We start from the raw sequence: 27,432 nt of genomic DNA on the forward strand, positions 1-27,432 counted from the left end.
CCCCCCCTTCCCTTCTAATTGGAACTCAGTCTGTGAAATGTAATTAAAGCTCTCATAAATACTGCCAGTGAGTGCACCTTTTTTCTTCCAAGTAACTACTAACATCTTCGAGAAGCCCTCATCAACCCCTGTTAGAATATAGACTAATGTATCTTCTCACACAGCCCGCTCAGGATAGGGAAGTCAATCTTCCCACCTTCCACGTAATTAAAGTCACCCGCATTATGTGCTTTTCCTTTGCCATTCCCTCCCCTTCTCTGACACATGTATCACCCTGTCATCAGCTCCTTTCCTTTCATCTGATTTATTCTGTTTCTAATCACTGAACAAAATTCAGTGCTTTTGAGAAGAGCTAGAGCAGTCCTAGGCACAGCTCCACACCGTTTCCTTTTTCTTGCCTCCTCCCATCTTATATTAAAAGACAGTGCTTTTAACTCTCCTTTAAGAGGGATTATTTCCTGCAACCTAGAGTTTATTCATGCCTGCAAGTGAAAAAAAAAATACCCTCTTCCATTCAGGGTAAAAGACTGAGACATTAACAATGAAATTCAATGGTACTTCAAAGACTCCTTTGGGCCCTAAAGGTTGTGTAGGGCTGCCCAGGGACTGAACGAAGCCCTGTTAACCCAACAGGTGGCTTCATTTGGTCTGTGAAAAATAGCTGCTGCTTCTCTCAGGGAGGAAAACACTCCAAGATTCAGCCAAATGGCAGCTATAAAAACGTCTGACTCGAGGCATCTCTAAAGTTTTCAAGCACCCACCTGGCAAAGGGAGAACGTGGCTGCTGTGCATACCAGAGCACTGCTCCAGATGTGGGACCAAATCTCTCCTGCTGTGGAAAAGGGCATAGACCTTCCAGGGTCCAATGAGTTAGGAGCCACATGTGTGCCCCGTCCCCAGAAGTACATCATTACTTCTATGAGGCAGAGTAGCTGGAGCCAGAGGCACAGAGGCAGGAGACTCAACAGCCCCATACTTGAGATATTTGGATATTCTCCCATCAAACCACCAGCACAGCACCTCAGGCACCTGCGTGGGGCTCAGCCATTGGGACTGGGGAGCTGAGGGCTGCGTGACCTCAGACCGTTGCATCCCAGGATAGGACAGCCTGAAACAGCCCTGTGTAGCGATGCCCCTGGCTGGGAGGCAGGCCCCTCACCACCCTCTGGTAGATGCTGTCTCATGATCCAGATTCAAAAGTTACGAAAGGCAGAGAAACCGAGAGGAGCCACTGAAATCCCTGCTAAACTCTCAAGAGGATAAACAAAGTGTCAGGTCTTTAGCACTTCATTACTGCTATCCTGCTATCACTTGATTTTGTTAAGTGCTTTTTTTGGACCCTCATCAGTGAATAGTTGCCAAGTCACTCTAAATACTGTAACTGTCAAAGGCCAAATAAAGCCCAACTTATTTACTGAAGAGGTAGTAATTGCTCTTCTGCTGGACAGAAAGTCAAAAGGATTGGGATTTTAGTTACATTTAATCGCCTGGGCACTAGAATTTGCAACCCCTTGGAATGGACACTGTCCTGTTATTAACGGCTCTGGTTTTAGCAGCCAAAGCACAGTTCAACAATTAAATGTACTACAGGCAATACCTTGCACTCAGCTGGACTTGGATCAAAGATTGTCTTTCCTGACTGATGGTGTGAAAGAGGGAAAAACGGAACTGTCACCATAGCAATTAAGACCTGAGAACAAGAGACCTACCCCACACCACATTTCTCCCCTAGCTGCTATTCAGCATACTTTAGCTCACAAAACACTTTGGATAAATAAGACTGTTGACTGACATTTCTATTTTTCATGCTGCAGTGAAAGTGAAACCACAGTAATACTGAAACCAATTCAGAAAAAAAACAACAAAACCCCAACAAACTCAAAACCCACCCATCAGCCTATCTCTAGTGGACTCTGACCAGCCTCTCTTATCTACTCATAGTCAGTTTGGCAAACAGGTCAGGAAACATCTCTAATGCAGCTCAGGGCTCCAGCCCTAGGGGAAGGGCTCAGTAGGGAGAGAGGAGCAGCAAGAGGAGTTCCAGCCCTGGTATGTGCCCTCTAGCCAGTCACACTGCACCTTCGTGCCTCAGTTTCCCCATCAACAAACCAGATGCCTGAAAAACCTCCCTGATGAAAGTTGTAGGCAATGAAATAGCAATTTACTGACATTAGGCACCCCTTCCAACGCTGCCGTATCCATCAGGTCTCGATACAAGAAAGCTGAGCCAACTTGCATTTATCTACTGAATTCATCTGCATAATGATCTTGTATTTCCCGTCCATATTTTGTCCTAAATGAAGAACTGGATGCTTGTACAAGCTGAATTTAAAATAGCAGTCATCACGCGTTGACTAATATCAGAAGATACAGGAACAGTGTGAGGCCACGACAGATGCACAATTGTTATTTGAGCACAAGCAGTACTTATCAACTGCCTGACTACTTTATGGTGATTTGTTTTGTTTTATAGAGATGTTCTGCAGGGGTTGCAAACAGCACTCAAAGCCCTACAAGGCTATCTGACTCTGGCAGAAGTCCTCCTCGAAGCCTCAGCCAACATGTAGCAGAGGGTTTGATGCATCACCTCTGTGGAAAGCACAGGGCACTTTGTCCTTCATGCACACCCTGCTTTGCTAGTTGCTGTCTGCAATTTTGGAAAAGGAGGAGATGGGTCTGTGCCCTCATGTGCATCCTTGCCCAGTCATCCTCCAGCTCCTTCCCATCTCCTTGCAGGGACCAAACTGCACCTGGTACAGAGAAATGTACAGTAAATTAAATAACTCAGTCATTTCTGCAACAATTGTCTTCCAGTTTACTGAACTGGGTGAGAGCACTTCTCTGTGGAAACTGTCCTTGCATGGCCAGGTGTTTAGAGGCTCACACCATAAGTCTCCGGCAAGGTCAGTGCACGATTTCATGCTTCTGCTGCCATCCCTCAGGAGAACAAGGCAGAGCCACAGAGCTGCGTGGTTTAATGATCCAAGGCAGGAACCCACTGTAGGGAAGGCAGAGCCCTGGAGATGACAGGGTAACAGTGCAGTGCACATCAGCCCCCTATAACAAGCCACGCTAATGCTGAACTGTGTGAAAGACAACTCAGGAGACAGCACAATTAATAATCTACTTGGCTGAGCACCACTTTCACTCCTTGGAATGAGGCAGACTGCAGGAAGGTAGGAAGAAGCAATGAAGGAATTGCATGCAGGGTCCTGTAAACCCTTGCAAACACAAGAAGGGAGGGCAAGTCCAGTTTTCTGCTTTTAGCTGATTCAACACTGCTTCCTTTCATCTCATTTAGGGGCACAGAGAAAAAATGCACAAGTTTTGAACAGCAGGATGAAGCAGCACAGTGGGCAATTGTGATATGTATTCCCAGGAAGGCAGTGAGCTGGTGCTGGTGCCCTCCACTGGCATTTTCCACCTAATTCCGCAAATTTGCTTGTGAGACATCTTTGTACCTCTCTGTCAAAGGCCCTGCAGAGCTAAGGGGTCAGGAGTAAATACCCCTTCAACTCTTTGACTTGCCCATCACCCCTATGCCAAATGCGTAACAGAGTTTGTAAATTTTTCCATCAATTTTCGTGGAGCGGCGTTCTGTCCAAGGCTTGCTCAGGCCGAAGCACTTACAGGATCAGGCCGGCGTGCTCAGCACCTCTCAGCAAAGAGCAATGCATCATCCTGGCTTGCTGCACTGCAGAAGAAAAACCCCTGCCCAGTGATGCCATAGCTGGTGGGTGTCCCACATTGATTCATCCAGGGCCTTTTGATCAGACCCCATATTCTTAAAAATTATCAAGCCTGAAGATGCAGGAAAATAAATAAATAATAATGCTTTCCTTCCAGTGATTTCTATTGTACTGACCTAGTCGGAAATCCCATTAGTTACTCGCTTTGATCAGGGCTGTTCCTCCAGGACTGGGAGATGCAGAAAGCGTTCCACCACATCGGTAAATGAGCACATCTGAAGTGTGCTTTAATCAAAGCCTTCCAACTCTTGAGCTTTTTGTAATATTTGCATGTAGCTGAACTTTGGCCCAGCTGCTGTGGAAGAAATATTGCTGGGCTGTCTGTCTCCTCAGAACTGCTCTTGGGTCTCCAGTCATTGTCCCCCACAGCAAGAACAGGAGGGGCAGCAAGCTGGGTGGGATAAAGCACTAGCCAGCCCTATTACTGCTATTACATTAACCCTTTGCAAGAAATACAAGTGCCAGCAGTAGCATTTCAGACGTCTTTTGAGGAACAAGCAAGGGGTTTGCCGGTGAAGTACACTGTAACAGCAACTGTAAAAGATGTGGAGAAATCTTCCAAGTCTTGCTGAAACATAATAAGCAATCCAGGGGAGAAAAGCATTTCAGCCTGATACTGTAAAATACTCATCAGGAACCTGTAATTCATGCACATTGTGAGCTGGAGCTTGGTATGGACACAGCAAAATCCTTTGAGAGATGCAGAAGCCATCCTGCTCTATGGGTGCAGCCACCAGGCAAATCAGCAACCAAGGGGAAAAAAGTCTGGCCACATTAACAAACAGGTAAATTACAAACTGTGTATTAAAGGAGTGGTCAGGCTCAAGGCAAAAGAAAGCAGGCAGGAGGAAAATAGGACCAGAAAACCATCGGGTGGCCTTGCAGCACAGAGCACCACCCTCTTTGAACCTGGTCCTGGCTAGTATGCAATTTGGTATGAGAGCAGCAAGAGTGAAAGGCAGTTGAACCATGTCAGCTTTACAAACCTGTCACAGATATCCACAGAAAACAAAGGTTGGTAACCTCCGTCTCCTGCCTGGCATGTCCCCTGCATGTTCATACACACACAAACATGTTCATGTGCTGTCATGTGCGTACTTATACCTCCATGCTCGTTCAAACTCATTATCAGCTTGATAGTTGCATGGTAAAGGAGAAATGCCCTCTGAAGTCACTATACCCTGAGCAGTGTTTCTATAGCACAACTCACATAATGCACAATTACTGAAACAAAAATGTTTCAAACTACCCTGGCCACTGTTGTCTTTAATTTTTGAGGGAGATTACTATAAAGAGCTTACTTGGTACTGTAAAGAAGCTGCAGCCAAAGAGCAAGAGGGACATTTATTAAATGCCTATGAGTCCCCTGCTATTTCTCTAACACCATTGGAAGTATTTTTACTTTTTTTTTGGGGGGGGCTATTTTTGAGTCCTGGTGTCTTAAGAGCACTCTTGGAAGTATCATCTATGCAGGGTGTTAAAAATGTAAAACTACCTTTAATGCTAAAATCAGAGAACATATCAGACAAAGGAATTATCAGCTTGCAGACTGAGACTAAAGAGATGAAGAGGATTTTATTAGCAGTAAAATTCAGAAGCTGCATTCATGGGAAAAAAAATCTATACATTGATGTCATCTGGGCAGTGAAACCATTTTAGTTGCTTTACTTTTGCTCTCTGCCAAGTACTGTGCTCAGCACAATACAAAGAGACTCCTTGGCCCCAAAGACTATGTTTTAAGGTGATTAGAATTAGATTAATATAAGATTACTTGGCAATCCTTTAAAAATATGCCAGCAAAATGGGAAATAAAATTTTAAACCAGCACTATCACTCATGCAAAGTAACATCAGTGGTGCTCTGCAAAAACAGAAGTTTCTTACAGCTCTGACCTTGTGAAGCCCTTACCACATCTGATTGCAGCACATCTTGCTTTATGCTATTTGAAAAATATCAATATTTACCCTCCATATACCTCAAAATCTAGATTCAGGCTGCCCAATCTCTGCTACTTTACCCCAAGCCAGAGCCTACCTTGCTGGTGGTGATCCCAGTGGCTCTGGGATGTCAGGGAGGAATCAGTGTCAGTCCTGCTGGCTGCAGTACCTCAAGCAGGGTATTTTGGGCAGCTCTTGCTCCCTCGTACCCAGCTCCATGGCATCACCCAGGTGTAGTCCATGGATAAATTTTCCCTAGGTGTAACATGGCATTTGTTTTTTGTAGCTCATGTAACTGCCTCACAAGTAGCATGCTTTGAAGGAGACTAATCACTTTACCATAAAGATATTTGTCTTGCTGCCACTGGGAGATGGTAAAACCTGCTCCCTACTGCACAAGACGCAATAGATGTCATTGCTTGAATCTCATCATGAGAACCTCAGTGCCTGTCTCTTTCCCTTTGACAGGAGGAGGGTGGATGGAGATGACTATTTCTTACTATTTTTATTTTCATCTATAAATAAGACGTTTTAATTTCATGTCAAAATTGAAAGGTCTGTCTGTAGATGCAGGAAAATGCTTTTCATTTCATCTTTTAATGTTCTCATATATCAACAACAGGGTTGTCTCATATACTTGAAGAATAAAAATGACCTCTAACTAAAAGTCATATTGTAATTTGGGGGGATTTTTTTTCATATTCCGAAGAATTCTTTCAATATTCAAGTATGTATTTCTAATAGTCCAAGTATAACAAAAAGACTTATAATAAACTATGAAAAGTAGCAATTACCGACTGGGGAGTTATAAATAAAACTGTAAAATATTCAGCTAATCCATAATTCATTTGGTAGCAGACACCTAGCCATCTGGGCTGGGGTGAACTCACAACTCTGGAATAGGACAGTGGATGAAGCTTTTGCATTCAGAATAAATGTGGCCATGACAAAAAAATTTCAAACAATAAACCTTCTGTGCAACACTGGTTTTCAGATTTTACTTTTATCTGCCAGAGTGTTTGTTTTTTAACTACCTGTGATTGCATTCTCTGATTACATGTGACCGCACTTCAAAAATAAACCAAAATACTTCTTGAAGCCAATCACAAGCATATATACGGGACTTTACAAATGAAATTATTCTCTCTTCCTACCTGAAACCTCACTGGCAGCTCAATACCTCATTTTTGCATCTCCCTGCACACGATGAGTGTACACAGCCAGAAGGATCGTGCACCAAGGTTTAAAGTCCTAGTTTACCTCTGCTTATTAAAATACCCCAGTATTCGCCCATCCTGGTATGGGAGATTACACTTTGCCTTTAAGAGTACATCGATCTAGGGTAATTCTGCAATACCTGTGTTAACACACTGGAAGCTAGTGCGGTATCTCTAAATGACAGTGCTTTCCAAGTAGATGGGCAATTGCAAGCCTTAAACCCTCTATTTATGCCACTAATAGCTCCTCTCTGACCAACATGAATCTAAAGCACAGCTTAAACTATCAGACATACTGAATTCATATAGGACTGCCTGCAGCTGCTAAAATTTTCTCGGAGTTCATAAAATGATTAAACAAATTCATGAGAGAAAAATCCATTAAGGGCTACAAAGCACAAAGAGGTTGTCCCCAGAGGTGGGAAAGCACTCTAAGGAAGCATCAGTACCTGTCTGCCTCATGCTCATACCCGTTCTATGGTATCCACTACAGACCATTGCTGGGAAGATGTTGCAGCTCAGTGGATCAAGTACTGTTACAATAGATGTTTTTACAGGCAAGCCCTGCTCACCACCCTGGCTGTGGAAAGGGAGTTGTCCAAAAATAAGCATCTGATTAATCTTTTGCAGGCCCTAGGTCAGCAGTACTGGTTGAAAAGTAGAGCTGCAAAACTAGTCGGGCTTCTCATGTGTGATGCATGCAACATGCTACATCTACTGGATCATCCTCTTGGAAATTTTTTGTTATCCCTGAAGAAAATAAGTAAGGTGTGCACCACCCAAACCAAACTAAACAAGCTTGTGAGACTTGAAAGTTGAAAGAATGGGACCCTGAACCTTCCAGGACTCAAACCTGTCCATTCCCAAAGTCAGTCTCTGAAAACATGTTTCTTGAGCAGAGCCATCTTCTCACCTCATTTTCTGATGTTTCTCACCAGCCAGTGCAGGACTGCAGTCTATCTGTTTTAAGAGCCTGCAGCTGCTGACATAAGATAGCAATAAGCAATACATTGCAGGTTTCCCTTTCCGAATTGCCCTTGGCTGATTTTCAAAGACTGGTAACTCCTAAGTACTAAGGAAAACACCTTCTTCCTTGCTCCCCACCACCGCAGTATCCCACCCTGCACCATCAGAGCGAGAATCACTGCTCTCAGCACACACTCCTGCTCCAAGAGCTTTCCAGCTGCTCCAAGCATCTAGTGGGTTTTTTTGGTCAAGCAAGAACCTAGCCATGCCTCCCAAGCAGCAATATGGGTTGCCAGGTCCTGTCCTCCAACACATTTGCTTAAATAGCATTGCTGCACCACAGCATGCAACTTTTATCTCTGGTTTGGCCTCGGGCATGCAGACTCCTTGAGCATTAGACACGTTAACTCCTCCTCTGTTAGCAAGCAGAAAGAAAGAAGTTAGAAAGCAAGTTAGGAAGACTGTATCTTTCTTCCCCTTCACCCCTAAGAGGCTCAAAAATATCATACAGGTCACAGAAGGGGACTGAACATTGGCCTCTGACTTTTCAAACAGAAAACAGGCAGGAGGTTTATCTGAAAACACACACAGAGAAGGTCTTTAAGTGTAAAGGAGTCTGTGGCATTTGGGATGCCAGCAGGAGAACTGCCCCACTCACACCCCCCACCTTCAGGCCAGCTCTGTGCCTGAAGCCATGCCCAGCGTGGGAGATGCTGGAAACAAAAAGCAAAGAAAACTGCTCAGCTGTTTAGGCTGGCTTAAAGTGAATATTATTGGCAGGGTTTAAGCCTAGAAAGGTTTTAAACTATGCGTCTTCCCAGTGTGCTCCTACGATGATACAAGAGGCACACAGACAACCATGAATCACAACTGTTTGCTCCCTACGGACCCATTATTAGACACAAGTCTCTGACCGAGACATCAAGGTAGGCGCTTTCTGTATACAGGGCAGATAAGACAAAAGACCTCAAGGGAGATGCACATCTCTGTCTGGAGTGACAGCGTTACTTAATCATCTGGCCTCGTGAAATCGCTGAGAAAAAAAAAAACAAAACGTCACGCAGTTGTCACTTGAAAAGCAAACTTCAATATTAGCAGCACACGCAGACTGGTCTCTGGAAACCATCTAAATAGGTGGCAGTCTCAAACATATGAAAACTTGAGCAAAACCATGAAGGAGAAAAGGATGGCTAACCCAATTCTATCATTGCCACTTACGAATTATTCACTGGGCTCCAGCCCACATGCACGAGGCACACTTTTTAATGTGCCATAAGAGTACATTATAAATGGCTCCCTGCCATCTGTGCTGGAAAGTCCCTTGGGCACATACTTTGCAGCAATCCTATAGGGGAGAACCACGCTTTGGCCAACCCATGTGCCTACAAAGGGAATAAGGTCCTCCGTTTGCCCTGCAGAAGCTCTAGGGTAGTCACAATGGAGGCCAGCACACTTTCTACCTCCCCTGGCCTGTGGCATTTCTCACCCTTTCTAGATACTTTTTTTCCAGCACAAAACATCTGCAAAAATCCCACAGAAGCAACAGAGGTTTAGGGATTGAAAGAGAGTGACAAGGGAACTAGTTCTGTATGCAGAGCCTAAAGCCACTGTGTCCCCCGTGGACCAGTCCCATCCCAAAGACCATCAGGTCCCCAAGCACTCGGGGAGCAGAAGCACGCTGGAGTCACTAGCTGCGATAAGCTGATCTACCTCTTCTTGTGCACGAAACATTACTGTCTCCTTGCTGTATTTCCAAATCTGATTTCAAAAGTTCAGAGGAAAATTACATCAGTCTGAAAATGCCAGACTGATTGCTGGTGCCAATTCTTTCTCTCATTATTTTAAACTCGGGAGAGAGGAAGGGGGTCAAATTATTCTGGAGAAAACCACATTTTTTTCTGGAAACAATCCCTTCAACAGTCCTAACCAGAGGTAGTTTCTGCTGTCGAAAGCTCCCATGCACAGAAGAGGTAGTGCACCCAGCACCCCGCTGCCTGCTCATTCTCTGCAGTCCTGAAATTAGCATAGGCTTTTTGGGACGGACAAAAGCCAAACCAACAAAACAGACCCTGGCATTTCTCTGCAGTGCTGGGTTAGTGAATACCTGCCAGCAGGACTCCAGCAGGCAGACCTAGCCCACAGCATGCAATTTTTTCATTTTCTGCAGCCAGCAGTTCTTGTAGCAGGAATTCTCCTTATTGCTGCAGTTGGCCTTGTGTCACTACCTTTAGTGACTCAACTTCATTACACCAGCCTTCATGAAAATGTAATCATACCACCAGAAAACCTGTGTCAGGGAAAGGATGAGGCCCCAGACCTGCAACTCCTGGTGGTAATTTCAGGGTGAAGATGAGTGGACTGAGACTCTCTGAAACCCCATGTGCCCTGCCTGTTCTTATATGAGAGAGGATAGCTGAAGGTGAGGCTTTTTCAGAGATAGCCAGCAACTTCAGGCATGGCCAGGTATGGACCACTCCACCCGCACACCTCCACTACTTGCCCCGAAGGACATTTTTCAGAGGCACCTTAAGAAAACAGATATCTACTTTCCACGCTTCACAGCTAGTCTGATTTGCAAAGTCCTCCTCTACAGATGCTTTATTTCTGGCATGGACAAACTGATGATCACCCCTGGGAATGCCAAAAGAGCACATTACTGGAAAGCACAATTGATGTTAGAGCTCCAGCAGATAGGCCTGGTTCTCCTCCTGAATGAGTGGTGGAACCAGTCAGAGAGACAACAAAATACAGTCACCACTCCTTACTTTGGACAGGGGTTTGATTCAACGTCCTGTTGAATCAAACATGAGAGCATACAGATGCAATTTCAACACCACACAGCAAATTAAACAATTGTGGCTTGATCCATTAGTATCTCCCTTGACTGCAGCTCCACCAGGGTAAACAGTGAGACTGCCCAGAAGCTACACTTACCCACTTGTCCTTAGCATGAGCCACGTTCATCACAGGTCTACCATTTCCTATAATGGACCTTTCAATACAAGGCTGGAGGCAATAACTGTGCAAGGGGGTTATTCTTGGCCTGATACACAGGGAGGCAGCAACATGGATAAATCTTGCTGCAACTATGGGGAGTTTGGGACATAACTCACAAATCAGGACCATTTCCTCACAGTCTGCACTGATCAGCAATGTATCATCTCCTCTGGTGCAGCTACATTTACTGAGGTTTATGTGGATTTAGCTCCGCACATCAGGGAAAATCCAATGTCAGCAATGAAATACTAATGCAAACCCACTAACAGGAAAGTATACTTTTTCCAGCAACAGTTACTGGCAACAGCCTTCACAATGGGAAAACAGTAAACAGCATTAGGACCATGACACCCACTGATCTGCATTAAACAGGTGCCTTCAACAGGTGGCATACTGCCATCCACTGATCCTTCTCCAGAAGATTTCCTGCCACATCCATCAGCAGCAACCCCAGCATGCCTTTATTTCCTCTCCTTGAGATACAGCCGAACAATTTGTCCAACACTTCAACAACCCAGTCTAATTACCAGGACAGGTATCAGATGAAGTGCGATACAATTGCACTCTCCTGCTGCTGGCTTCCAAGCCCACGTATGTACACCTGGGTACCAGGAATGAAATCCAACCCTGCTCCAGCTAGCATTCTTCTGCTCTGCAGTGAGGATTTGCCAATCTCCGTCTAGCTATTACGCTGCATACCACTCCAGGTCTCCTGGCTAAGCCTCGTCTGTAAGGAGAAGGTAAGAGGTGGCTCTGGTGATCTGGCAGCAGCCCTTACGGTCCCAGATGCCACTGGTTCACATTCCTGGAAGAAGACACATGCCACTAGGGAGCCCTGGATTAAGTGGCAGGAAGCAAGCCAGGTAGGCAAAGGGAGAGACCCTAAAACACAGAGCATGAGGGACAGAAAAATCTGCATGGCTTATGGAAGCCATGTGATGTGCCTGGTGTGCTGATGTGCACAGAAGGAGATGTGATCGTGTTTTTGCCTCCCATCACACCTCCAAGTGACAGGGTACAACAGCAACTTCGTGCCTGCGCCCAAGATGACAGCTCTTTTCAACTGCTGGGCAAATGAAGGGCAGACAGATCTGAGCCCCGGACAAAGGAACAAACTAGTTTACATGATCTCTGCCTGTATGGTGCAAAACCAAGGACACAGTATGCAGTGACATCTCCACCCTACCTTGTAGAAGCAGTGACAATGTGCCATATCTCACCAGCCTGAATCCAGTCACTTTAGCATCACAGTGCAGAAGAGGAATTAGATTTCCTAAAGTCACTCAAAACAATTTTCTTAGGGTAACTGTTTGCAAAGTTAGGATGTTTTAACCATTGGCATTTGGAATCAAAACAAACTTTTAGAAATTTCCCTTTCCCAGCAGGAGAGGCCACTTTTTTTTTTCTTTCTTGTTTATGCAAAGAAGTGGAGGGATCTCCAAGTAGCTTAGTGTGAAAGGAAAAAGCCACAAATCCTAAAAGTGTGTCCTGCTGGAAGGAAACATATTGAAGACTGCAGTAATTATAAGCTATGAGACACAACCACCTCCCCACCCCCCACATATTTGAAGAGGCCACAGTCCAGCCTTCCATGCTGTGGACTTCCACCCATTTCAAAGGGAGGTCGGCACCAGGTCTGACTGGCTCGGGCTCCCACCCCAGACATTTCCCCAGGTTGAAGATCCACTTACCTGCCTGGTTTGTGGTTACATTTACAGACACAAACTGCCGGGCTCCGGGGTTCTGGTCGGACACTCCATTCACTGCCTCAATTTCAAAGGTATAGTTTGTATGAGCAAGCAGATCCACCATCATGACAGAGGTGTTTTTCAGGCCGGTTTGCTGGGGGAGGTACCTGACATGACCGCCACACGCCTCACACAGACCTGAGTGTGAGTTGCACTTCTTGCATGCAATATAATAAGACACATCTTTCCTTCCACCAGTATCAGCAGGGGGAATCCATTCCAGAAAGACACTAGTCTCGTTAACATTTGAGATGGCACTCCGAGGAGCAGAGGGGGGTCCTGGTTTGTAAAGTGAGAAAAACACATGGTAAAAACAGTATTATCAGTCATCCTGCTCTCTACTACTCTCTAGGCTGAAAAGAGATGCCCCGTTGCTCACGTGCCAAAAAGTACAGGACCATTTGTAGCAACACCCAAAGAACTGGGAAAACAGGGATTTGTTTTGAGCACTCCCACCTCACCTCAAGGAGTCTGTGTTGGGATGCAGCCACCTGCATAGGAGGCCAAGACATGGGGCTGGCTCAAACACAACAGGAGGAGCACTCCAGCCCAGGGCATTGCCTTCGGTGCTCTCCTTGCTCTTGCTGTGAAGGGAGCTGCAAATCTTTGCTCTGCCCAAGTCACCGTCAGCTTCACCAGGGGCAAGATTCCCCCTCCTCACTCCATAACTAGCCCTAGGTCCTAAAAAAAAGATGCCCACTGGGGTATTCATGCTGCTTAGGTACTCAACTCAGACCCTGAATCTGTATGTACCCCCCTCTCCCCAACAGCTACTTGGCAACAGTGAAACCTAAGCTTGGGCATCCAAATGACACCTAAGTGAAATGCTCAGTGTAGCCCAAAGCAGATGGTGATCTACACGAGCCACTGGAAACATGGCCATATCTGGCTACTCAGCAGCAGCCTTCTTGGTCCCTGCCAAGCTCCAGAATGGTTGGTTAGCCACACCGTGCTTGCTTATTTTGCCAAGCCTCCCTGCTAAGGATGCCAGCGTGGTGCTGGCAAGGCTATCCAAGGAGGAGCAGCTGCTGCAGAGGTACCAGGGCTCCTGCAAAAGGCAAGCTCTTTTCCTTTGTCCTGCTGGAAAAGGCCACAGCTGGGCAAGCAAAGCTCACCTGGAGACACCTTCAAGACTGCTTACTTGCAGAAGGTGCTGCAAACTTCTTGGTTTTAGCAGACTTGTGTGGGACATGAAGGGCAAGCTGCAGATACACCCTGAAGACAACGTGAAAGGAAAAGCAGGAATCTCATGCAAGAGATTCACATGTTATATGCTCAGGGAATGCTAAATGAATGAGGAAGAAAGGGGAAATTTATCACATCAAGCCAGGATGGACTTTAGTCACAGCACCACCAGAAGCCATACAGAAAAGACTGGGTTTTTTCCTAGGGAGGTAGAGGAGGGAAGGTAACACACTCCCCTTCAGTTTGAATAAAGCTGTCAAAACCCATGAGCAGTTCCTTGAAAAGAGCCCAACAGGTAGCTTCACTAGCTAGAAATCCATATGAATTTAACAGCCTGTCTTAGGCTGTCATCTCCTCGTTTTGTTGTGATAATTAAACTCGATTCGTTATTTAAAACAGGCAGTGTTGCAAAAACTAAATTACTTTATAAACCAGAAGTATTTTCCTTTATTTCCCTTTCCCATTTCCCTTTTTAAGTCTATAAAATTGGTAACACTGATAAAACACTGTCATGATTTCCACTCAAGCTGTTGTGATTCAGTGAGAAACTCACTGCCAGAGGAAATAAATAATCCTGATTTTTTTTTTTTTTTTTTTTTTCAGGGGAAAAGCAGGGGAAAAGCAGTTGAAGACAAAAGCTAAGTTAGTTTAGGAAACGGCAGATAAGATTTGTTTTGTTCTGTGATAGCTTCAGATCCCTACGAACAGGAAGCAAGCTGCTCACAGTCTGCGCTGCAGGGACCCAGTACTATTTAGTTAATGACGCCAAGGTACAGCCCAGGTCAAAAGTATTTTCTGCACTGTCATACTCCTACTGATATAATGGAAACTATGAAATTCATCACTGGAGCTGTGTGGAGTTATATATATTGCACTCAAGGGGGTTTTGATATGTTTTTTACCAGTTAAATTGCCCTATTTTTTCTTTCACTGGATGAATGCCCTTTTACTGCTACTAGTACTCTAGGACAAAATAAAGAACTCAGGCGCAAGAAACACTTACTGGACAATGTGTCTTTAATGGGGGATAAGTTATTACTTTTGTAAAGTCACCAGAGGTTTTCACTTGCTTTGGACAGAAGAGCAGAAGAGTCATCTGCTCTTCCTGAAGGCTTAAAAACATCAGCTTCAGTGCAAGTGCTTTGAAGTTAGTGGGACTTCATAACCTATAAAATTAGCATTCTCGCAGGGGTTCAGAGAAAGGTTTTTCATAGTCGACAGATATCCAACAAGACCTACTTGAAGAATCCTGAAGCTGCACTTCAGTAAAACTTTGATAAATCACAGTTGGAAGAACAAAACAGTGGTTTACCTTCAGAAGAGGGGGGCCCTACGTCTGCTAAGAAGGTCTGTTTTAATTTCTAACCTTCTTTTGTCAAGGACAAAGGTACTGGATTACTGGGTTTTTAAACATTTTTTTTTTATTTTTAATTTGCTACTTTATACTCTAAGCAGGTAAGATTCACCCCTTCTGCACCACAAGTGCAAATACTTTCTGAAGACAAAGACATTGGTATTTTTCTTGATGGACAGCAAAGCTGTTGCTTGCTGATAAGCTTTAAAAATATAACCCAAGAGAGAAATTACCCTGAAGATACAAATATATATATATATATATATGTACACACTCAAAGTGAACTGTAAACTTTTTGCCAGTAAAATATTACACTAAATACTATAAAATCTTCAGTTTGTCCCATGTGTCATACTATTAAAAATATTTCCCTGATATTATGAACAGCAACAGGGTTACTTGTCAGAGACAGGAAGGGAAAAAAAAGGGTGCAAGTAGGTTTTCATATTAAAGTGATGTTGTGCAAGGAACTGAAGCTAGAATTACTTAGTTAAGAAGAAATAAAGCACAGTTACTTCCTGAAAGATAGATAATAATATTAAGAGAATTCTCAAATGCCCATCAAGACCAAACATTTCTTTTGTATGAGTTCAATAATTATTTCAGCCTGCATCACAGCACTATTAATTTCAAAATTACCAATCATTACTTATAAAATATCCTCAAGGATCTAGAAAAATGAAATAAAAATTATAACAATGTATTTCCCCCCCCCCCGTACTTAACTGAGCAGTTGACAGTGATATAGCAATTAGTTTTCTGTAGTGATGCTGGTAGTGGTGGGGAGACTCACACAGCTTGGGACTGAAATGCATTCACTTTAAATTAGGAAAATGTGATTTTATAGCTATACCCACTGTCAAGGGGACTTTACAGGTGTAGAGCTGAAAACAGACATTGATATATTCTCTAAAATTAACTGGATCTCAAGATGAAGGAATCCTATGAATATTATTAACTTCTACAGTAATAAATAATAAAAACATACAAAAAACTTGCAATATCTTCCTACCAGTCATGACTCAAGTCTGTCTCGCTTGTGTTTCAGTTTGCGATGAGATGTTCCCTTCCAGATCTAACTGGACTGGTTTGAAACATTAGTGTCACTACCTACTCTTTACTGTCCTTGCAAAATTTACTACCCCTGCAGCTGAGCACATGGGCCCTCCTCATCACCTTCGGCACAAATATAGCTGGATTAGGACAAAATCTCAAGAAAGGATGTGTAAGGCAAGCAAGGGTGACTGAAACACATGGAGAAGGCTCAGATGATCCCCTCTGCTTTAGGGGTAGTAAGCATGAATGCCAGCAGAGATGCTGCTACATCGTCAACTGCTGCACTGGGGTTTGTAGTGGGCAACAGAAGGAGTGCCTTGGTCAGCATTAAACTGCTCACCTGTCCCAGAAGCACTTGGTACCCTGTCAAGCCATATCCTAATACAGCTTCAGGCGCCATGCCTGCACTTTAAAATAGCTTATAGTAAGCTTTCAAAGAAAACCCCAACCAAATCACCCCCTCCCCCCCAAAAAAAACAAAACAAAACCCACCAACGAAAACTACCCAAACATTAAAACCCCCAAACAAACTTTAAAAAAACCCAACAAATAAGCAAAACAAACCCAAACAAACATAAAAAAATCCCACGGTCAGAAATTACATCCTTTAGCTACAGGATTCAAATTCCACCAGAAACCTGGGGTGGACAGGCACTGGAATTTTGTTTCTTTTTAATATGAGCTGGTCACCAAGCTTGCTTGTGCCTCTCTGAAAATTCAGCCCTACGCTTAGATCACAGGCATGCATAAAGCTCTTCCTCAGGATGGCAGGTCCTTCCCTGTGCTAACTCACCAGCAGGACAGACTGGATGCAGACCCCTCCATCCTGAGAAGGGGTAGAGAGCAACAGCACCGGTGGTGGGCAGGAGGCACTGTGGACACTGCAGTCTGGCATAAATCTCTATCAGTCCCTGGCTTTGGTTCTGCATGCATAGAAAAGCTGATTTTATGTGTGTTTCCAGAGCTCAGAGTACTCCTCTGCCTTCCCATTTCCCAATACCACACCGGACCTCATCATCGCTCATTTATCTACATTTTTTAAGTCAGGTTGAGAGGCAACAGGGACATCAAGAAGCCCTGGTATCAAAGTTTTTCATACTATAACCCACCCTAGCTACTGCTCCAAGAGACACTAGCATATCTATTTAATAAATTGAGAAGCCCTTGCGTAACTCTCCCTTCACACTTTGATCCTACAGCACCAGCTACTGCCATGCTGCCTAAGGCTGTCTTCTCCTTCCCTGCAGCACACCTTCCAACAGCTTCGTGCTTCTTCAGCTAGTGAAAAGCAAGCACAGAGTTCAAGGGCCCCAATTCTGAACTGAGTGCCTACTGCAGGAAAGCAGAGACCTGCCGAGGGCAAGTTCCTTTGCAAGAGCATCTCTCCAGCAAGAACAGACTTTTTCTTTCTCTTTTTGAAATGCAAACTTGTGAAGCTAGGAAGGACATCTGTCTTGACCAGGATGAAAGCACAAAAAGCCACTGCCATGCCTGCATGATGCAAGGAGACACTATGGAAGCCACCTCTGCATCATTGCCCAGTGACTCTGAGTGTGCAGGGACTCCTAAACCTACTTTTTCCTCTAACACTTCAGTTTCTTGGAAGCTCTACCTGCTCCTACCTCAGTAATTCTTCTGTCCTTTAAAAACACATTTGCATTGCAAAAATCACATTTGGATCATGACAGACCCAGCTCAGCAAAAACCTGTGGTCTGCGCTACACTCCGTGGGACTAGCTGGGGGCATGCAAATTGTGACCCTAAGTATCTGAAACATAAACTGAAGAAGAAACTTTCAAGGTACAGCTGTCAGGATAGCTCATAGATGGCAGGAAATGAGCAAAAATAGTGATTCTGATTCCACTGACTCCACCTGGGACCCAATTTGATTGTTATACTACCCTCCCCCTTCACCAAGGGGATAAGCTCTACATTTTTGCTGCAGGTTTGGAGAAGCAGTTCCCATTGCAGTTTTGAGGTTACCCTGAAGAACAACCATCACCAGGCAGCTTGGAAAGGTTGGGCGCTCTCCCTGCTTGTTTACCAAAAATGACCTAAGAAATGATACTTAGCAGGACCATGTAGGCTCTACCCATGCCTACCGCTGACAAGCGCTACCCATTGTTGCCTCCACATATGCACGTGCTCCACGCTGGTACCCATGCACACACTATGTGCATGTCTGAATGCCATGCTGCTGGCTGAGTCTGCCCATGAGCAGGCAGCGAGAGATGGAGCATCTGTTTGTTACAAAAATGCTTCCTAGGTTTAATGCCAGCTTTTGAAGCAAAAGGCTTTAAAGTCTGTTCCTGGGTAACCCGGGGTACGGTGGACAAGGCCAGCAACATTACAAGTGGATCAAGACTAGGTCAGACTCCAGTCCAGAGCCTGTAAAAGCACGCTAATTAGGATCATAATGTCTAGTCACAGTACAGGAACAGCTCAAAAGGATTAAAAACCCTATAAGCACATGCTTACTTGTACAGGCCATTGTAGGTGGGTCTGATTCCTTCCTAAAATAGTGTTCTTCACACAGGCAAGATGTGGATGCTTCATCAAGCGTGTAGCTGTGAGGGGGACATTTGCTGCAGGATGGACTGTGGGGTGAAGCTTTGAAGAACCCAGGTCTGCATACTGTAAAAAGAAGAACCACAGGCTAAGCTCTCCCATCATAAAATTAGTCTCTTCACATTTCCTTTTAAAAAAACCCGTATCTTCAGCTAGTTAACAGACACTCATGAGCTATTTGGTTTGCATATTTTAAAACAGTCTATGCCACTAATAGACAGTACATACTTAAATATTTTCATGAAAAGAGAATGAGAAGTCGTTGATTTTCTTCCCCCTAGCATCTGCTTTTGCTGGGTATTTATTTTCCTTGTTGAATGCATTAGAGAGAACATTTTTGGGGCTCTGCTTTAGAAAACATTATTGTATTTGTTGGTTTGTTTTTTTTTTTTCCATTCAATCTTAGAAAAACAGGTAAAATACATCTCATGGTTATTGTTTAAGATGTTCTACACCCAGAAATCAATGCCTCAGCAAACAAATAGCAACATGGTGGTGGAGGGGATCTCAAGATCGACAGCTTTAAGACATTGTGATAAGGCTACTTCCCTAGGGCCTTTTCCCCTGCAAACCTGTGATGAATTTTAAAGTGCTTCATATAAGACAGACTGCTCAAGGTATGGCCTGAATCAGGCATGCTCACCATACAAGATACTCCTTCCAGCTCTAATACATACGCATGACAAGGCACAAAGACTTGATACAAGAGCTACTTTTGTTCTCACAAATATAAGACTAAGGGTAGCTGCTTTTTTTTTTTTTAATAATTTGAAGTGAATACAGTAATGTCTTGTTTCCAGCCTCTCAGCCTACTGAAACAAGTGCTCTTTCACCTAAGCAAAGCACTCCTCTGCACTTCACCTGCACACGCACACTCAGCCAGGATCAGTTACAGCCACAGGTTTGCACATATCCACCCTGGCCTTAGAAAAAAATCCAGCTGGCCCTGTAATTGTACCGTTATATGTAGAATTACAAACCCACTGGTAGCAAAAGGAGGAAAATGTGATGTTCTGTTTGTCTCAAAAAGCACAGACATGGAGACAGTTAAAGGAACTCCAGAGTATTGCTATCTTTTATCCTCCAGAGATGCTCTAAAATAATTCTGCCCACTATGACATCAATCATGCACAGGTCTGGTATCAGACTTACAGAAGTTACCTGGAAATCCCAGAGCCTTTCCATCTGCATTCAAACTTCCCCAGTTGTAATTAGCTTGCAAAGAAAATGAGCTCACAGCAAAAGCATTATAATATTATCCCACCAGGAATGTCCCAGACAATCACAGCATTACGGTCATGTTCTAAAATTCAGCCAGTGATGACAGAATTAATCTTCACCTTAGGTAAAATACAGGGTTTTTACTGGTGATCCCTTTTCCTCTGATGGACCAACTAGGACAACTGCCTCTAAAGTTGGCTCTGCTTCCTGCAGTTCCAGAGAAACTCTCTTGACATCTTCCCTTTCATGTCACAAGCTTCTTCACCAAAGGTGAGACACTTGCACATTAAATCCAAATTACTAGAGCCAACCAGAAAGCCTTTGCTGATTAAGATCATTCATGCATCAGGAGGGGTGTGATCCAAAAGCATTCCACAGACCTCCCCCAGACCCCATTTCCAGTCTTGCCCAGACCTTGAAGCACTCACAGCAGGTGCCATGCAACCCCAAAGCACTTCCCAAGCTCACCACAGGCTGTCAGGTCTTCATCATGCCTCTGTAGCCTCTCCATCCTACTCTAGGGGATGCTTATCTCTCACATCCCTGCTGACCTCCCCAAACTGGGTACCCTCCCACACCTTCCCCCAGCTCCCTTTTCTTCCCACAGGACAGGCAGAGAACAACTAGTAGGACTGGAGGGCTTTACAGCTTTTAAAGACCAAATTTCCAAAATTGTTCATCATCCAACCAGTGCTCCATACCTAGGCTGTGAGCTCTGCAGGATGCAGTTCATCTGCTTTGTGTCCATAAACCAGGACTGGTGAACAGACGTAGGGCTGAATATATTCTTGATGGCTGTTAGCAGACTTGCCATGCTTTATGGCACATTCCTCCATTTCTAGCACAGAGTTAAGTTATTCTATTTACTTCATAGCCACCTTGAAATGCTGCTCTACCTACATCAAGGACTTGTTACACAATCTCTGGAAAGTCTTCTGGGAGAGGAGACCACCAAATGGCTCCTTTCTTGCCTACAATTTGTATTTCAAAGCCAAATCAAATTCACTTGCACACACAGACAATAGAGATACAGAAATAAAAGCACAAAAATGCACAACATTTAATGAGGGCAGCCCACGTCTAGGGTGTACTCAATGTAATTAGCCTTCAAAAAAGGACTGGAATTTATCTCATTATGTCCCATCAAGACAGACAGAAAATCATTACAGCACAAGAGTTTACCATGCTTCTATTTTGTGCGAAGCAGCAAATACAAAATAAGTCAGTTTTCCTTGACAGATTTTCAACGAGATGCAGCTTGTTAACGACGGTATGATACGTAGCTCTGCTCAAAGGGAATGTTTGGTTTTCATGAATAAGTATGGAGCCAACAGATGTACAATGCCAATAACCCATGTTTTAATGAGACATGAAATAAAACTGAACTAGTATAATCCCGCAGGCTCCCATGGGTCAAGCAAGTTCCTTCTCTATCCAAAAGATATAAGGAGGAATATTGGAGAGAATTAAATGATACTGAAGATTTCAACATAACATGATTTCCTCATGATTTCCTTATGATTTCCTCCTAACAAACAAGCCAGCAGAGCACCATGTTGCCATATCTAAGTGAAATAGTCTTGTGTCTGTTATAATGGAAGAATTCAGGTACAGGAGACGTGATATGCAAAAAAAGGGAGGACAGAAAATAAAATGGAAGAATTAGCACAGCGAGTGGTAGTGTGCTGAGTCCACACCCCTGCAACAGATGCTTTGAGGAGGACAGAGGATGATTTGTAGGGTTCCTCCAGCACAGCCTTCTACCTTCTCACAACCAGTAGCTTGGGGACCATTCCTGATGGAAACCACTCTTGCACTACCACGCTCAGAAGCTGAACGGTAGCTGCATGGGTGTTTCAGGCATAACTAGTATCTGTTATAACACTTTGCTCTGTACTCTTTCCTCTGTTTGCTTTGTACATGACACAAAGGAGAGGATAGCTGGTGAGGAGGCTCAAGCAGCAATCCGCTAATAAGAAGAGATGTTGTGATGAAACTGATGCTGTTAGGTTGAGAGCTGACTCAGGAACACTGCAGACCAGGTATCATGGTAGCTGAATGGACACAGTCTTTTGGCTCAACAGCCAAAAGCAGGGGCTGGTACCCTGCCATTTTTCTGCCACTGGTGTCAATGTCTCAGATACTTTGGAAATTGGATTCAGAGCAGAACAGGGCCACAAACAGCTTACCTTGCATGCACCTTGAGTTTTGGTTTTATATCTTACTGCTCCTCTTCTGTCAACCTTATAATCTCTTCATGAAGTATACATGACTTTATTTAAAATTACATGGGTGTCTGGGGTTTAATTTCTAATTAAATCTTATTTTAGTCTTCTTATATTTTTATCTCAGTATTTCTAATTTGACAGCTCTTGAAAGGATACGTAGAACTAGCACAGCACAGTCACACACATAATGGTACTATCTCTCTTTTCAAAGGGATGGAAAAAGGAAGAGAAATAAGATGAGCCTAAGACTCCCCATAATCTGCTGCAAGACAGCTGAAAAGAAATTAAATAAAGGTTTAAGCTGTTGATGAGATCTGCTTCTTTCTTTCTAATATTAAAACTGATATGTCCTTAACTGATTAACAGACATGTGAAAACAGTCTTTAAGTGAAACTGGTTGCTAGAAAAAAAAAAAAAAAAGTATTTCTAGGCACAGCAAATATGCCATCAACAACCTGCTGGTGTTAGGTATGAGTGGGGTATGTTTCTGTTAGTAGCACATCCATTATTAGCAAATTAATTTGACACTTTTTATTTTTAGTAGCAACCACAAAATGTTGTGGGCATGGAACATTAACATCTGTGCAGCCACCTCCTTGCACACTTCAGGACAGGCCAGAGAGAGATGGCTGCAATGAGGACAACAGCAAGAGCCTCTTGGGACAGCAGTGACGTGAGGTGATTCCTTAAACTGGCAGCAGTTGGATTAGAAATTGGCTTCGTACCTTGCAGACAGGAGCTCACAAGAGCCATGCTGATAGAAATTATTTCTTTGAACATGGATAGGAGGAATCACTGGTCCTCTTACAGTGAAAACTGGCCTCTTCAAACAATGTACTGAACTTTATGTGTTATATCAGTACTAGAGAGAGTGAGTACCAGTGACAGGGTGGGGGGAGGAAAGCAGGCAGAACAAGCCAGTAAAATCAAACAGCCGGGACTACTTGACAGATTATTTTCTGCAAGTCTTAACATCAAATGATTCACAGATGTATCCCTGTAACCATCCCTGTGCTTCTGCTGAAGTTTGTATCTAACAGGCAGGGCTTGGTTTGGCTCCTCTCCTCTCGGTGGCCCCACGCCTTCCATGCACACCTACCCCAGGCAACAAGTTCTGGAAGCAAGGACCACCTCTGAGGCTCTCTGTATCCACAGGCACATGCATGGCCACGTTGGTAAAACCACCCAGTAATATTAGTGAGAATTCCAGTTTTTGTCCCTGTAGGAAACACCACCCCATAAACCTTGAAACCCCAGGAGATATGAAAAAGGTCCAACCTATTACTCCCTTCGCACTCTTGCGATGCTGGGAGGATAAACTCACAGTACTTAAGTGCTTAGGATCAGCAAAATGACCCTTCATACATCCCAGAAAATAAAACTCAAACAGAAATTACACTGTCTCCCTTGCAGAGCACCAAATTAGTCTCCACAGTAATCAGAAATCACAAGTATTACTCATAAGGCAGTGCTGCTAATCCGTAAATAAAGCTAACAGACAAAATCTAACAAAAATTAGTGAGGGTAAGGATGCTCAGTCTAGACAGAGCACAGGTTATCTGGCTGAAATTGAGGTTTCATTGCCTAACTGCAAACCCCTTTTGCTTCTCCTTCCCATCTTTTAGTCCCATTTGGCTTCTCAGACTGCAAACTTCTTTGGGCAGGGACACACAGCTCAAATTACCACAGCTTTTAGGTGCAACTGCAGCGTAGAACTCTCTGTCCCGTGGGTAGACCCATAATTCACACCAAGCCAGTTTTTGGCTGAAAACCAAGCAGGGGTGTGTGTGTGTGTGCATGCGTGCGTGCATGTGTGCATGTGCATATGTGCATCTTCAGCAGAAATTAGAGCAACTCTGTATGTAGCTCATCAGCTCTGCCTTCATTAGCACATGGCTCCAGCACAGGGAATACGCCTCGAGAGTTGAAGGATTTGAGCAAAACCAAGCTACAAACCACCAACCACTGTTCTAGTCTCTGGAGCTGCCATGCCTTGAAGTGTTTGCAATGAGAAGTGGGGTGGCTGCCTCTTAGATGCGTCCAAAACCCAAAGAAAGTTTTAGTGAGATACAGTCTTTACAATGTGGAATCAATTAAACTGCTGAGCATCTCCAAGCCTCAGCTTGTGCTCCTGACACGCACTTTTACTTACAAGAAAAAAAGCCAAAAAACACATCAGACGGTCTTTATATCTCCCAATCAATATAAACAGATGATTTCCATGCTCTTCTAAAAAGTATTTCAAGAACGACAGCAACTCACCATCAAGCATCCTACTTCAGAATTCGCAAGCAGGCTCCCAAGAGCTAATCCTGCCCTCCCTAACAGCTCTCCCTGAACTGCAGGCCGACACTGAAGTTGCTGCCAAAGCTATAAAACTATAGAAAAATGTGTAAAACGCCCTGATTATATCTCCTTTAGGGTTGGTCTCTCTATCTGCAATAGTGCTATGTTGCTTCCTGCAGCACGCCTCGGGGATTTGAAGGGAATTAAATAAATACCCACAAATAAAACACTGTAATAATCCAGTGGATTTGCCAGCATTCTTTGGCAAATCCAGCACCCAATGCTGCAGCCCAAGACCTGCTAAAGGTCCTTTTAAACAGGTTCCTGGAGCTTGCTAGGTAAGTGGGACATCCGAGGGCTTTGCACCTTGAAAAAAAAGACTCAGCCCTTACTTTGGAAGTAAGCAGATTCATGCATCTCAAGTGGGAAACACTCTTTTAAGCTTTTTTTTTGTTCCAAGAAAACATTGTCTCTTTTGATGCTGTTCCATCCAACCTCACACTAATTCAGGCTGACTTACCTCTGCTTCGCATTGAAATCAGCTTTAGCTCCGAATATCAAAACAACCTTGAAAACTAGAATATAAATAAATTAGTACTTTCAGTTCCTCCCTTTGAAATACCACTTTTTCTACCATGTGACTCACTAAATTGTCACACAGCAATTTATGACATGACCGTAGTTGCTGGAAAACTAAGAATTAACGGCCACTAATGACATTAATGTGTTTCTTCCAAACAGTATAAAACTTCATCACATGGCATCACTCTGACAAATTCATCAAATTCCCAAGTCAGATACATTTGCAAGCCATAAAAACACCTAGAACACAATGCATTTGAAAATGCTCGTGATTACATTAAGATCTTAATGGGCTATATTTCTGCACATTCCAACTTTGCTCTAAAGACAATTTTGAAGCAATCAATGAGGCAAAACCTAAGTCAAGCCTAAACTCTCAGCAGTGTGATAGAAGAGCAGGGAAGGAGATTTATCCTGGCATATATGCAAACCCGCGCTATCATTTGGGTTTGATTTTGCAGAAGGAAAGCAAGTTATGGAAAATAAATGTTCTTAGGGGAAAGAGATTTTTCAAAAGCACTCAGCACTGCACAAGTGTGCTCCCACTGGCTGTGTTGACTGCAGGGCTAGCTGAGCATGCTTCGGTTTTGTCAGTTTTTTTCCCAAAACTTTCCTGTCAAAAAAAAAGCCTGGGAAAAACTGGTATATTTCTAGAGAAAGCACTGCCTGGGATGACGTGTCATTTCCTAGCAAACCCAAAATTTCTGTGACCAGCAGCTGCATGCTCTTGGAAGCATATACAAGGGCTCCTTCAGCTCTGGGCCCAGGTCCTCCTCACTCTATAGCTACAAGGGACAGATCCAGGTTGGTCTTACTGAGCCCCAACTATCTGGCTTACAATAAAAAAAGGCAGCCCACATCCTGTTGCTACAGCTTCACTGCCTATTATAGCTATAAAATATCTATCTCTGTAAATCTCTATGTCTATAAAAATCTATCTGTGTGTCTTGTCTTTGTTCTCTGAGGTGTGAGACGAAGATGCGCTTAAATTACGCTTAAATTACTGTCTTTTTTTCTTTTAATGAAGACAAACTGAAATCATTTTACTCTCTTAAACAGAGGAAGGGATGATTTACAATGCTGCATCTAAGGGAAAAATACGATTTAAGATACAGAAGACAGTAGAAAGACATTTGTTTTCTGTACGCTCGTAAACATAACTTGAGATGCTTGGCTCTGCGCGTAATCCAAAAGTCACAAGTGAGTGTTTTGGGGGTTTCTGCACAAAAAAGACATGCACCCTACGTTATCCTTTGTTACATGAATGGTAACTTAAACATTCAAGCTGCATTGTGTGCTAAGCGAAGGGAGGATTGATGGACAAGCTGCAGAAATCCCTCGAGTTTGATAGCAGCACTGACTGAATAGCAATAACAAGCATCATCCCTAATGGCAACAGGGGGACAGGATCAAACTTGAAAATTATGCAGCCAAAACCCTGCTATGGTCCGTCTATGTACACGTATTGTGGACAGTAATGCAAAGACCAGTTGGCAAAATCTTCTGGAAAATAGGATTCTTCAAAGCCACATGTTTGCTGGCACAATACCACAACGAAAGGGTCTTCTGGTTCAGTCTGCTATAGGGATCTGGAGGCCAGCCAGCAAAGAAAGAAAGATTCTCTAATTATGCTGTGGTTTGGACAATTGCAACCCATTGTGGTTAAGAAAGATGACATTTGGGAGGATTTATTTTGATGATTTATGTCATGTGTGTTTACTCTATCTACATTTAAAGGTTTTAGCCTGAACTAATAGACTGTACATATGCAAGCAGTAAAGAGAAGTAAAAATGCTTAAAATATTTCCTTCTGGTTGGCTCTACCTTGTGCAACTTCATTTGTGTGGACAAGATTTCTAGGTGAAATAAAATCAGCCTTTCCTCTGCTGACTATTTTCATTCAAAATAGGCAGCATCCCACCAACATACAGCGTTGTTAACACCTACACAAAAGGATCCTTTCAAATCCTGACTCAAATGTTTAAGGGCTTGTTTGCTTCTAGCTTTATGATCATCTGTCTCAGGAGGTAAATTTGGTAGGACTGGCTGCAGACAATTTATTTTAAAATTGTTCCTCTGTAATTTATGGCTGAACATATGTCACTCCAGACACATCTATTCAAATTCCATCAGAGGGCGATGGAGATGGATCTTTTACAGTCCTGACCAAAAAAAATAGGAAGGATGTATCCAGAGTTGCCTGGACTAAGTGTGCTAAATGGATTTATGCACATAAAAGTGACTCAGGTGAAGTGGGGCCTTTTTTGCAAATTTAAGATACAGGTGATGCTAGCTAATTCTGCAGCAGGCAGGTCGCTTAGAGGTAAACAGAAAGAAT

The 27,432-nt window shown here is 43.6% G+C and overlaps 1 protein-coding gene across 8 annotated transcripts in view; it reads right to left on the reverse strand.

Moving 5' to 3' along the window:
• Window positions 1-27,432, reverse strand: part of EPHA5 (EPH receptor A5) — a 180,446-nt gene that overhangs the window by 69,511 nt on the left and 83,503 nt on the right. For 6 of the 8 annotated variants that reach the window (XM_026847481.1, XM_026847477.1, XM_026847480.1 and 3 more), the window contains exons 3-4: window positions 18,688-18,843; window positions 12,558-12,893 (exon numbers count right to left, since the gene is read on the reverse strand). The exons of 1 other annotated variant lie outside the window; for it this stretch is intronic. In XM_026847481.1, coding sequence (XP_026703282.1) covers window positions 12,558-12,893; window positions 18,688-18,843 — 492 coding nt within the window. The remainder of the gene's footprint in view (window positions 1-12,557; window positions 12,894-18,687; window positions 18,844-27,432) is intronic. One more of the 8 variants, XM_026847482.1, reaches the window with a different exon arrangement.

This window comes from Athene cunicularia (assembly GCF_003259725.1).
Source record: "Athene cunicularia isolate RWA chromosome 4 unlocalized genomic scaffold, athCun1 chr4_part2, whole genome shotgun sequence".
NCBI classification, from domain to species: domain Eukaryota; kingdom Metazoa; phylum Chordata; class Aves; order Strigiformes; family Strigidae; genus Athene; species Athene cunicularia.